At 45.0% G+C, this 13,009-nt stretch overlaps 1 protein-coding gene across 1 annotated transcript in view; it reads right to left on the bottom strand.

Moving 5' to 3' along the window:
- KCNQ3 (potassium voltage-gated channel subfamily Q member 3) overlaps nucleotides 1-13,009 on the bottom strand; it is a 295,146-nt gene that overhangs the window by 16,255 nt on the left and 265,882 nt on the right. Inside the window, exons 7-9 of the mRNA XM_079118464.1 lie at nucleotides 11,469-11,564; nucleotides 10,090-10,184; nucleotides 3,968-3,994 (exon numbers count right to left, since the gene is read on the bottom strand). Coding sequence (XP_078974590.1) covers nucleotides 3,968-3,994; nucleotides 10,090-10,184; nucleotides 11,469-11,564 — 218 coding nt within the window. The remainder of the gene's footprint in view (nucleotides 1-3,967; nucleotides 3,995-10,089; nucleotides 10,185-11,468; nucleotides 11,565-13,009) is intronic.

Genomic DNA, 13,009 nt, shown 5'->3' on the forward strand with positions numbered 1-13,009 from the left:
ACTGATAGGCAAGTGTGTAGGTTACCTACGCCAGAGGGAGGCCATAGGTAAGCTTAAACCCGACTGGCCACGTAGATAGTAATAAGGTAAGATTGGCGTGCCCGGTGGCTGGCAGGCCCCGAGGAAGCTCATCATACCGTGGCAAATGACGGGCAGGAAGCACGCATGGCAGGCCTGCGCACACCACTGAAACATTCTGCAGTAACCTTGCACCCTGCCTTCTTGGGTAAGGAACTGAGTTCTCTGTTGACGATCTCCTTCCTTCCTGCAGCTCTCATCCCCCTCCAGGTTGTGTGCCTGCACCCACACCTGGCACCTCCCCAGCCAACAGGCCACCCAGTGGGACAACTGTTCAGATCCTGGACGAGCGGTACAGACTGGCTTATGAAACCAATCCTCTGAGCAGGAGGAGCCAGCAAACACCTAACTCTAACCTTCAGAAATCATGGACTAGATCTTCCCTGGGCACTCGTGGGCAAGTGGAGGGCTCTTGAAGGTGGCATGAGCAAGCCGATCGGCAGCCTTCAGAGGACCCTTTCCTGTAACTGTAGAAGCACCGCCAGGAAAGCTTCAGAATTCATCTATGTGATCCTCGACTTAACCAGAAGTACCAAATCCAATCCACCAATCCACAGTGATAATTTGTGTGTATAATAACCCTCCTTATCTATGAACTTATTTCTGTGGTTTCAGTTACCCATAGTAAACCAAGGCCCAAAATTATTGAATGGAAAATTCCAGAAATAAATGATTCACAAGTTTAAAATCACATACACTTCTGGGTAATGTGACAAGATCTTTCACCTCTTCCCCTGTCCCACCTTATAAGTGAATCATCCTCTGTCCGTGTATCCATGTTGTATATGCTACTCACCCTTTTGTTAGTGGCCCTCTCAATTATAGAGCTGACTGTTGCAGTAAGTACCACAGTGTTTTGTTCAAGCAGCCCTTATGTTACTTAATAATATCCCTATATTGCAAGAGGAGTGATCTTTGCAATTGGATATGCCCGTGAGAAGCTACAAAGTGCTTCCTCTAAGTGAACATGTAAAAAGCACAGTAAGAATTTCACAAACACACACACACACACACACACACACACACACACAGAGTACATGTAACTTTTATTATAGCGTATTCTATAATAGTTCTATTTTATTATTTGCTATTATTGCTAAACTCTTACTGTGCCTAACTCATAAGTTGAACTTTGACCTGGGTATATAATTAAAAAAAAATCAGTATACCTAGTGCTTGGTACTATCTGCTGTTACAGTCACCTAGAGGGGTCTTGGAACATGTTGTGCATATTGGTGGGATTTATTGTTACATGTTCATACATCCACATAATATAACAATATAATATGGTCAATATTATTCCCCAGTACATATTCTTTCCCTCTTCTCCTCCCTACCCCTGGTAACCTTTCTCTGTTCTAATGGTCTCCCTCCCTTTGCGTTTCATGAGATTCTCCCCATCTCTCTTTTACTTTTTCCTCTTGAGCTTCTGTATATGAAAGAAAACATGTGACACTTGGACTTCTGAATTTGGCCTATTTCACTTAACTTATGGTCTCAAGTTCTATCCATTTTCCTACAAATGTCATAATGTTATTCTCCTTTATGGTGGAATACAATTTCATTGGGTATGTACACCAGATTTTCTTTATCTAGTCATCCATTGATGAATACCTAGGCTGTTTCCATAGTGTGGCTATTGTGAGTTGTGCTGCTATAAACATGGGCGTGCATATATCACTGTAGTGTGATGACTTTAATTCTTCAGGATAAATGCTGAGGAGTGATCTAACTGGATCATATGATGGTTCTTTTTTGTCTTTTGAGGAGCCTTCATGCTGATTTCCATAGTGGTCATACTAATCTGCAGTCCCACCGACAGTGTAAACTGCTCCTGTTCTCCACATCCTCTCCAGCACTTACTAGCACTTACTATTTTTTTTTAACTTTTGATGGCTGCCATTCTGACCACAGTGGGAAGAATTCTCAGAGTAGTTTTGGTTTGCATTTCCCTAATTGCTAATGATGAACATTTTTTCAAATAATTGTTGGCCATTTGTACTTTTCCTGGAAAGTGTCTGGTTTTTGGGTTCTTTATATATTCTGAATATTAATCCTCTGTCAGAAGAGTAGTTAACAAAAATTTTATCCCATTCTGTGGGTTCTCCCTTCATAATCCCAATTGTTTCCTTTGATGTACAGAAGCTTTTTAATTTGAGGCTATCCCATGTATTAACTCTTGGCCTTATTTCCTGAGCTTTATGGGTCCTATTGAGGAAGTTGTTGCTTGTGCTGAGGTGTTGACCCTATGTTTTCTTCTAAGAGTTGCATACTTTCTGGTCTAATTCCTACGTCTTTGATCCATTTTAAGTGGATTTTTGTGCGGTGTGAGAGATAAGGGTCTAGTCTCATAGCCTGTTTTGGGAATGTGCTCTTTATGTGTATATAGAAAAATTCTAAAGGTAGATGACTTACTTGCAGTGTGAACGTATGCATGATTTAAGACCTTATTGATCCTCAGGGAAGGAGAACTAAGAATAACCTCTAGGGAGTGTTGATATCCGGATCAGATAACCCCTGCTGCTCACGGGCTGTGTCTCATGGGGTGGGCCTGTCTCCTTAAGGTTCTAAGTTTGTATAAGAATATCCAGGTAAGCTCTCTGCCTCTGTGAGTCATGAGCTGCTGCAGGTTCTCTAGAAAATGTCCTCTGACATCATAAAAAATCATCTGCCCTCCTCTACAGTCTACCCAGAAGGCTCCACAGTCCAAGCGAGGTGCAGCAAGAAACTCTCATCCATTTTGACACACAGTCATAGAAAGCCTGACGTGTGTTTCTGCAGGGAAATCGATGAGCTCTGACTGCAATGGTTTCTTCCAAGCAGGATGATGTATGGGAAGAGCACCATGCAGAGCACCCAAGAGGACAAGGCTGTCCATCACAGCTTCCCAAAGGCCACTGTTCTCAAGTGGTTCCCTGCAAGCAGTCCAGGCTCCTGTCACCTCCTCTGCCCAAATTGTGTCAGCTCTAGAAGGAGAGCGTTGGCCTAAGATACAAGAATATATGTCATGCTTGTATAACTGTGTCAAAATGGATTCTACTGTCATGTGTAGCTAAGAAGAATCATAAAATAAAAGTTAAAAAAAGAAGTCTACTGTGAGGCCCTTATTTTCCAACAAATAACAATGTGTGTGTAATTACTTATATTTATAAATATGTAAGTAGTTCATAGTGGTGTTTACAGATGGCCTTTCTTTACAATCTGTAGTAGAGTCCATGGTTCCTGTCATTGGGGTGTCTTCTGAGAGGGAGAGGAAGGAAGGTTAGAGAAAAGCGTGGAACCTGGGAGCTCCTGCTGCCTCTGCAGCAGCCTGCAGTGAGGACTGTTAGCTGGGAAGCCTCTGCAGTTGTGGGAACCATGGATTATGGTCTTGTTTCATTTTCTGAAGTCCCCTTGTGAGCCCAAGAAGCAAAGGAAACTACATATAATGGAAATAACTTCGTAATATTCAGACCCGTCAGACTTTGAATTTTAATCTTGCCATGTGACCCAGGGGGAATGACTCAACCTCTCTGAACCCCAATCTCCTCATTCACCAAGGAAGCTATCAGGGCCTATTTTACACTGTGGTTGTGTGGACCGAAGGAGGCAACACACAAAACCTAGCACAGAGGAGACATTCAGTAAGTGGCTGATGCTGTGAGTCCTATTAAGTTTCCCTGATTACATCTGCATGAAAATGGCAGAGCAACGTGACCAGCAGCACTAGTGATCCCACAGACTCCATGTTGGACAAGCGTGGCCACGCAGGGGCCATCCACCATACCAAACCATATGGGAGAACTGGACCCTCCACAGGGGCCATCCACCATACCAAACTATATGGGAGAACTGGACCCTCCACCTGACCCCGTGACGAGAAGAGAGGAATTCATAATCAGAAACTCACCTGGCTGCTGCCTCCAGCTGTTCTTTCCTATGAGGAGAAGAGGGAGAAAGACAGAAAGTGAACCACACAGAACAGAGGAGATCACATGGAACATCCCTCCCCAGGGTTAGTTCCAAGAGTCCCTTGAAGGTGATGGAGCAGAGCGGCGCTCTGGCACGAAGAGTGTGTGCAGAGGGGACGCCGTGAGGGAGGAGGTGCCCGCTGGAGCCCAGGCCCCGCTGGCTCTGTGCTGTCAGGGTTCTTCTCAGCCACTCCTTCATGGCCGATTCATCCAGAAAACAGCGTGAACCCTGTCTCTGCCCCCTTCTGGTGTGGGGCACAGGGTTTGTTCAGTAGGGGACTTATCGGGCTGCGGCAACCACACTCCCCCGTCGGTCACCAGCAGCCTCACAGCCAACGCTGGCATGTCACGTTTATCGAGTGCCTCTCGTGCCTCCTGCTCTATCGTCTGATACTATGCTAAGTCTCTTACGAATTAGCTCATTTCATCCTCCCAACATCCCTGTAAGATAACTACTACGATCAGTCCATTTCTCGGATGAGGTACAGAGAAGTTTAAAATGATTGCTCAAGGTCACGATGAGGAAGCTTCAAGGTCAGGATCCCAAGCTGGGCCATCTGGCTTCAGAGCCCACACTATCCTTAGGTGCACTGCGGGTGCTGTGCAAATATTCCGGTCCTGAGCCTTTGCCCAGCCTCTGGCTAGATCTCCCTTCCTCTTGTCTGCTGCCTGGAACCATCTTACTCACCCACCCTGTCTGGGCCCAGACAGGGTCTTCTAGCTCTGTGGTCACTAACGCCGGTTCCCACACTATCATGTGGGAGCTCAGCATCTTCCCTTCCCCCTCCTTCTCCTCTGTGCTAGAACAGCAATACTTCTCCCAGCTCAGACACATCCAGGTACTAAGATAGTTGCTTTCACACATTTCACTCCATTTGACCCTCACCAAAACAATCTTCAGAAATGGGTATTATTATCCAAATAACTCTGACTCATTATTTACCCAGTTTTCCCCCCTAAATAACTGTTTCTTCACTGAGATGAATGGAAAGAGCACAGCTTTGGCATAAGCACTGGGCTCTGGTCTTTGTTCCACCATGTGTTGGCTGGTTGCACTAGGCAGCTAATTAATCTCATGGATGCTCTGTGCTGTGGTTTGGTTCTGCAGTGTCCCCATAGTCTTGGGTGGAAGACTTGGTCCTCAGAGCAGCAAAGGTCAAAGGTGGGTTCTTGGGAAGTGACGGAACCATGAGGATTTGTGGATAATCCAGCAATGGAGTCATAGCTGGGCATTATTGGGAGGTAGTGGGAACTTCAGGAGGTAGCGTCTGGTTGGAGGAAGGAGGTCATTCACAATGGTGTGCCCTGGAAGGGTATTTACTGCCCAAGACCCTTCCTCTCTCTGATTCCTGGTCTTTATGAACTGAGTACCTTTCCTCTACCATGTCCTGTTACTTCTACTATGATGTTCTGCCTTGCCACAGGGCCAGAGCCAGTGGAACCAGCTGACCATGAACTGAAACTTCTGAAACCATGAGCCAAAAGAAATCTTTCCTCCTATAAGTTGATTTTCTCCTGTATTTTGGCACAACAGAAAGCTGAATGACATACTCTGATTCTTTACCTGTAAAAATGGAGTTACTCCTTCTACTTACCATCTAGAGCATTTTAAATGTAAAATAAGATAGTATGTATAAAATCAGGTTCAATATTTGGCCACACTGCCTACAATTCCCCATCTCCATTTCTAAGTACTGTGATAGTCTCAACTGGTCACAGAAGGAACAAATCCTGGTTCCACAGTGAACCGGTTGTTCTTGGTCAAGTAACTTCTACTTCCTGGGCCTGAGTCTCCACAACTTCACTTTTGTTTTGTTATCTAACAATTTCAGAGCTGTGCTGATCACACATGGCTATTTACATTAAAGTTAAATAAAATTAAAAATTAAATTCCTCAATTGCACTAGGAACAATTCAATGCTCAATAGCCACATGTGGCCAGTGGCTGACATATCGGGTAGTGTTGCTGTAGAACATGTGAAACTCTCTGATGTTCTCTTAAATTCAAAAACAAGTTTATAATTATGAGTGGTAATAAAGGAAAACCAGAAATGGAACACCATCATTCATCATTGCTGGCCCCAAACACTACCTGCAAATTAACACAGGATTACACGGAGCAGGAAGTTCTTAAATGGCTCCATTGCTGTAGATGGGCTACACAACTTCATCCTTCAAAGCCTTTGGCAGGAACATAAAATGGTCTAACCACCATGGAAAACAGTCTGGCACTTCCTCAAGAAGTTGAATATAGAGCTACCATTTCTATTCACAAGTCTCTACTCAAAGTAATTAAAAATGTGTCCATAAATGATATGGATCTGAATGTTCCCAGCTGCCCTATTCTAGTATCTAAAAACTAGAAACAACACTAGATTCTGTCAAGTGATGAATAGGTAAACATAATATGGCACATATCATGAGATATTATTCAACCACCAAAGGTCTGATGAGCACTACAACATGGATGAGACCTAAAGCCATAATGAAAATGAAAGAAAGCATACACAAAATCAATGTGATATATATATATATATACACACATATATACAGATATGTACAGATATGTATATATATACATATATACATATATGTGATATATACATATATACATATATACATATATGTATATATCACACACACACACATACACACATATATATGATGGACTACTACTCAGTCTTAAAGAAGCATGAAATTATGGCAGTTGCTGGTAAATGAAAGGAGCTGGAGAATATCATGATAAGTGAAATAAGGCAATCCCAAAAAACCAAAAGCTGAATGTTTTCACCAATATGCGAATGTTAATTCACAATGGGGGGGGGCATTAGGAAGAATAGAGTTACTTTTGATTAGGTTGAGGGGAGTGAAGGGAGGGGAGGGGGTATGGTGGTAGAAGGATAGTAGAATGAAACAGCCATTATTATCCCATGTACATATATAACTATACAACTGGTGGTATTCTATATCATGTATAACCAGAAGAATGAGAAATTATACTCTATTATATATGATTTATCAAAGTGAATTCTACTGTCATGTATAACTAATTAAAACAAATAAAAAAATTTAAAAAAGAATAAAGCCATAAAAAAGCAAGGTACAATATGATTTTGTTATTATATGAATTGTTTAGAATAGGAAGAAGAAAAAGATGGATTAGTGGTTGCAGGAGTCAAGAGAAGGAATGAGTAATAACTACTAATGGGTACAGGATTCCTTTCTGGGGTAATGAAACTTTTCTGGAATTATCTGGGGATCAGTGCCCAACATCACAAATATACACAAAACCACCACATTGTCCACTTTAATGGTACCTTTTGTGGTATGTGGAATACTCTTATGGACTGTGAACTGTATCTCAATAAAATTATTTACAAAATTAAGCAGAAGGCAAAATTCCTGCAGGAGGCAGGTGAGGACATGCCAGTGCATTGTCAGCTACTTCTTTTCATTGATATGGAGTGGGCTGGATTCAGGGACATTCTTTCCCCAAGGGACTGCCTTGTTTCAGAATGGCTGCTTAGTGAATTTCTCTAGTGGCTCTATACTCTTGTCCTTGAGAGAAAGAAGAAATGTTCTCTCTTAGTTTAAAAGCCATTCCCATATCACCACAGCTGTCTATAGCACAATGTAGTCCTCCAAGTCCCTGACAGCTAGGACAATGCCTTATTTATAATAAATCAACCCAAAAGAAAAGGCCCATTGCCAAGGCCTTGGGATGCATAGCAAATGAAAGTCCTCTTGGTTCTGCACCCAATGTTCTTGTTTTTGTGTTCAAGGTCACTTTGTTCTCTTAAGGGGAAGCCAGTCACCTGCCTTTCTAGGGAGGTTGCTTTATGCTACCCAAGCCCCAAATGATTATAGCAATAATAGCATCTTAGAAGCAAAAGGAACTATATAGGTTATATTCTGAGCAGTGAAGTCTAATGGCAAGTCAGGGGACATAGCAAGTAAGCCCAGGCACCACGTCATTCACGGAAGACTTGTAATGAAGGTTCCTCTCACCTCCCCAACCCTTCCACGGGGCATTGGTCCCTCTGGCTTATTCGTTTTCAGGTCCTTCCTCTTCTCTCCTTTCTTACTGCTTTGACCTTGGCCTGGGCCCCCATTGCTCTGACCCTGAGCCCCACAGTCATTTGCTAGCTTATCTCCTTCAATCCTGAGCCTGTGGAATCCACCCTCTGTCCTCCTCCCACTATCTGCCTGAAACAGAACAGGTCATTCTTTAGCTCCTGTGGCTTCTTGTTGCCTTCAGGATCAAAATTAGACTCACTTGCCGATCATCTGGGACCCTCCCTCGTCTGGCCTAGTGCTTAGATCATACAGGGTCTCAAATGTACTGGTGGATTGATTGCCCTGTGTGGAAGCTGCTCACGCCAGCAGAACCTCTTGAGGAAGAGAAGCACGATGGGATTTCAGGGGAGAGGGCAGCAAGGCCTGGACCAGCAGGATCTGAAATTCATGTCAAGTCATGGATTTTCTTCTTTTTGTCATGTTCCCCCAGTGAAAGATTTTATGCAGAGAAATGAGTCAATAGAACCCAAATCTCTTGTCTTTTCTTAAACCTTGACCACAGTCTGGTGTTGAGAGTATAAAGATGAAATGCGACAGCTTTCAGAGACTGGTCACTGAGGGAGTCACTCATCTACTGTGGCCCTGAAAGGACAGACATTTGGGGAAAACGTGTTGGAGAGTGTCCTAATGAAGAGACAATTCCTTTGTAAGATTTTTTTTTTTTATCTCTGTTAATAGCAGCAACCTGCTAGTTTCTGCTTCTGTAATCATGTTTGCTCAGCAGCTGTGGCAGGAACCAGAGCTGCCTGGAAAGAGGGAAAGGATATCAAGGCTACTTGCATGAGAAAGTCTGGAAACCTGGAAGTCTCTACTGTATAAGAGATACTGAGAGCCAAGGGCTGTGCTCAGCTTTTGGAACAGACTCCTCTGAGCCTGCTGAGTAAACCTTGCTCTTCTGTATCTCCTAGTGCCATAGTTCTGTGTATTTTCCAGAACCCTCAGTGCCAGGAACAAGCTCACTGTCCCTCTATATTTCCTTCCAAGTCAAGCGTCTAGGAGTCAACTTTCCACCCATACTTAAAGATATAAGCTCAGAACTACAGTATCAGAAACATGGAAAGGAGCAGTCTGCTTTAGAAGCCCAAGTAGATGAAAGGCTATGGGCTTTGGAAGCCTCTAGGTTTTAACATTAGTCAAAACATCTGAAGTTCAGAGCCTCAGTTTGCTTATCCGCAAGTAGAAGTTGTAACACTGGCCACTCAGCCCGTCTCCAGGTGGGCACCATGTGCGTGACCATGTGTGGATCTCCCAGGGCTCCTGATCCAGATGGCTTTCCCCCAGGTCTCCACCAGTGTCACTGAAGCTGGATCTGCATTTCCAAGGTGCCCCTCCTCCCTACTGTGCCTTGATGTTGAGAACCTCTGCTTATCTCCTGGGGTACCCATGAGGATTAAGTGAAATAAGCACTTGGAAACCTGGAACACAGTGGACATCAGTGCATGGTGATTTCCCTCTTCCTTCATGCTGGCCATGGGAAAAGCTAATTTATTTCCCCCTTTACTTCAACCTTTCAACTCCGAGAACACAAAACAGCATCACTGGGTTTCTAGAGGACTCTCTGTCTTCTTTCACCTTCCCTTTCCCAAAGTCCAGGAGGGCACCAGCATTGCTAGGGCAGCTGACCATGCAGGCTCCTGTTTCCTCAGCCCTATGCTCTGCACATATGTAGATAGGAACTTTTCATATCAACCACTTCACACTGTCCAGCTGCTAACCTCTGGCTGCATGCTGGAGTCACCTGAGGAGCTTTAGGAAACATGGATGCCTGGGACCAGTCCTGAGAGCTCTGACTTAAATACCCTGCTATGGCCTGGACATCAGGAGTTTTAAGCACCCAGGTGATGCCGATGTGCAGCCCATGATGGGAACCACTGCTCCTTGCCCTGGAGGATGTCCTCTACACAAACGTGGGGGCCATGACACAAATGGACCATCAGAGGGATAGTCAACCATGGCCCAAGCACTGAGATAAGTGGTCACTTGCCTGAAGAATGGAAAAGAGACAACCGATTCATAAAATCTCCACGTTGCCACAAGGTCAATCCTGTTTGGGTTGGTAGCATAATATCTCCAGGCAGCCTGGGGAGGAGAACAGAGGGTCAGGAATGATGGTATTACTGCAACCATCATGCAGTCCCACTACTTTACAGCAGCACGAAGCCTTTGGGTTTGAACGTGCAAAGAGCTGACCTTCAGAGAAGCTGAGGTGCTCAGCTTTCTGTAGCTCCTTTGGGAAGAAAAACTTTGTCTCAGAGTTGTAACTGGTGTTGTGGGTGGGGGTATAGAGAGAGATGAACTGGAGTGGAGAGGGAAGAGGGGCTACTCTTTCCAGAAGGTTCTTGGAGACTCCTCAGTCAAATGAGAAACTGTCTTTTGTGCCACTTCAGAGTGCAAGGCAGAGAGCCTAGGAGAAGAGGTCTGATCCTAAGATGCTATAACCTCTGGGATGCTCTGATGGCTTGGGTTTTGAGGGGAATAATGCAGCAGACTTGGAGACTGGGACCCACCTCAGTACCACAATATCTAGGATGCCATCCTGTCCCATGCTGTGCCAGTCCCAGAGACCCACAGAGACAACCACTACAACTGGACACAGATTCGTAAGTGGGTGGCCAGGTCCTGAGCATTTAGGTGGCTAGAGTGGACACCCTGTTTTCTACTCAGTGCACTGCTCTGCTCCCCACAGCCATGTCACCATGAAGCAGGACTCCTTCTGAAGTCTAAGAGGGATACCTCTGCCTTTCCAACCACTGATAACTTCTCTCCCTAGCCCAGCCCCTGGTGGGCGGTGGCTGGTGATGGAGGAGGCAGGCGTCCAGGCCAGCAGCCACTGCTCCATGGCTGGGATGCTCCATGCCCTGGCCGGGAGGATGGGTGAAGTGGCTCAGTGGTTTGCACATGTAAGGAATCACTTTCTCTCTTGGCAGATGTGAGAGCCCAGGTCCTTGCAGCTCACTGGCTAAGTGCCTGGACTATAGGCTGACTCTTCACCTTGCCCCAAGGTGAAGCCTGGGGTGGGGAGTGCAATGAGAAGGAAGCCTAGTGGGGTCACAAGTCCAAGCCAAATTTTCTACTCCCCTATTATCAGTAAAAAAGCTGATGGGTAACATGAGTCTGGCATCTATTTCTTGCTTAGTTTAGAACTTGGACAGGAGGGTACTAGATTGTCACCTTCAGAACAGGTAGAGAGACAGGTCAAATAGATAACCATGGCAATGCCCAGAGCCACCCACAAGTGAGCATGCTCAAGCAGGCCCCCTCCTGTGTGTACACGCACACGCACGCACACACACACACACACACACACACACGCACGCACCACACCCTGTCCTGTTCCTCCTGTTCCTTCTCAGGTAGACGTACCTGGATGAGCTCAGCAGCTGGCTTCCTCCTTTTCTCAAAGTGCTTCTGACGGTGCTGCTCCTGCACTTTGAGTGCCAGCCCTGACCCCAGGATGCCCTGCAGGGAGAGTAGGGCCCACAGTCAGCCCCCAGAACTCTCCTGGCATCCCAGGCCCACTGCCAGGGCAGCAGGTATTGCAGGGCCCAGTGACTCCACCACCACATCATGGCAGAGAGGGCAGAAGGGAAGAGGAAGTTCTCTCTCTTGAGAGAGCTGGAGCTTCATTAAGAGCAACATGCCGGAGGTCAGGGAGGCCTGGCTTCCCCACTCACTGCCACTGTCCAGCTATGAGACCCAGTCAAGCCCGTTATCGGTGCTGCCTCTCAGTTTCTCCCACAGGGTCACTGGGTCACAATAACTACCTGATGATTTTGTTAAGACAAAAGTGAGATGACATTTAAGAACTGCCTAAAAAACAGTCTGACACAGAACAGAGGCCCAGGCAAAATGAGGGGATTTAAAAAATATTTAGCTGCTTGAATCATCACTAGAGACGTGTACTGTAGCCTGAATTTCTCAGATCTGTGATCTCTTTTGAATTCCGGGTCAGACTTGCATGCGGATTTGGTGATAGAAGCGCGTACTTTTCAAGACGAAAGAGAACTTAGGTGCCTGCAGCACCCCTGTATGCTCTGCCTGCTTCACCCAGGAACAAACTGAGAAGCGGGAAGGTCAAATACTCAAGGTCAGTAGCCTAGGAAAAAACAGGCGAAGCGGGAGAAGGCAGAGTGTGTTGGTGAAAGAACTTCACACCAGAAGAGTGGAGGATGAAGGGCTGCAGAGAGAGTGTTATTTGAGAAAGTTCTTTCCAGGCACCGTGATTAAGAACTGGGCTTCAGAACTGGCTTCAGGTTTAGGATTTATGACTCCACAACCCAGGAAAATTAGTATCCTAATTAAGCCTTACAACTGTCATCCAAAAAATGGAGATAAATATAGCCTCAAATTCGCAGTGTTGTCATGAAGAGCAAATGAGTTGATGTGGGTAAAGCTTTTGGCATGATTTGGGCCACATAGTAAGTTCAGTAAGTGCCATCGATTTGAATTGTTACACTCTGGATGTGAGTTTCAGAAGTTATTTTATCACCTAGCAAGATTTACTCTTGAGGGAATTGGATTTTTACAAAAAGAAGTGAAAAAGTAAAAACAAAAAATTTATAAAAAATATAAAAAAAGAGATTAAGAATTACTAATGGGGGGCTAGGGATATAGCTCAGTTGGTAGAGTGCCTGCCTTGCATGCACAAGGCCCTGGGTTCAATCCCCAGCACCAAAAAAATATAAAAAAATAAAAAAATAACTAATGGTAAAATAGAACAATTATGAAAACAGACTGTAATAAAATTGGAAAACAAAGAAGTGCTGTGGTTTGGATATGAGGTAGCCCCCAAAGCTCCCGTGTTATGCAGGGATAGTCAGAGGTGAAATGGTGGGATTGTGAGAGCTGTGGCCTCCTCACCTCATCCTACCTGGGTGGACTACCTGGGAAGTAGCTGAAGGCAG

This window comes from Sciurus vulgaris (assembly GCF_902686455.1).
Source record: "Sciurus vulgaris genome assembly, chromosome: 1".
In the NCBI taxonomy this organism is placed as follows: domain Eukaryota; kingdom Metazoa; phylum Chordata; class Mammalia; order Rodentia; family Sciuridae; genus Sciurus; species Sciurus vulgaris.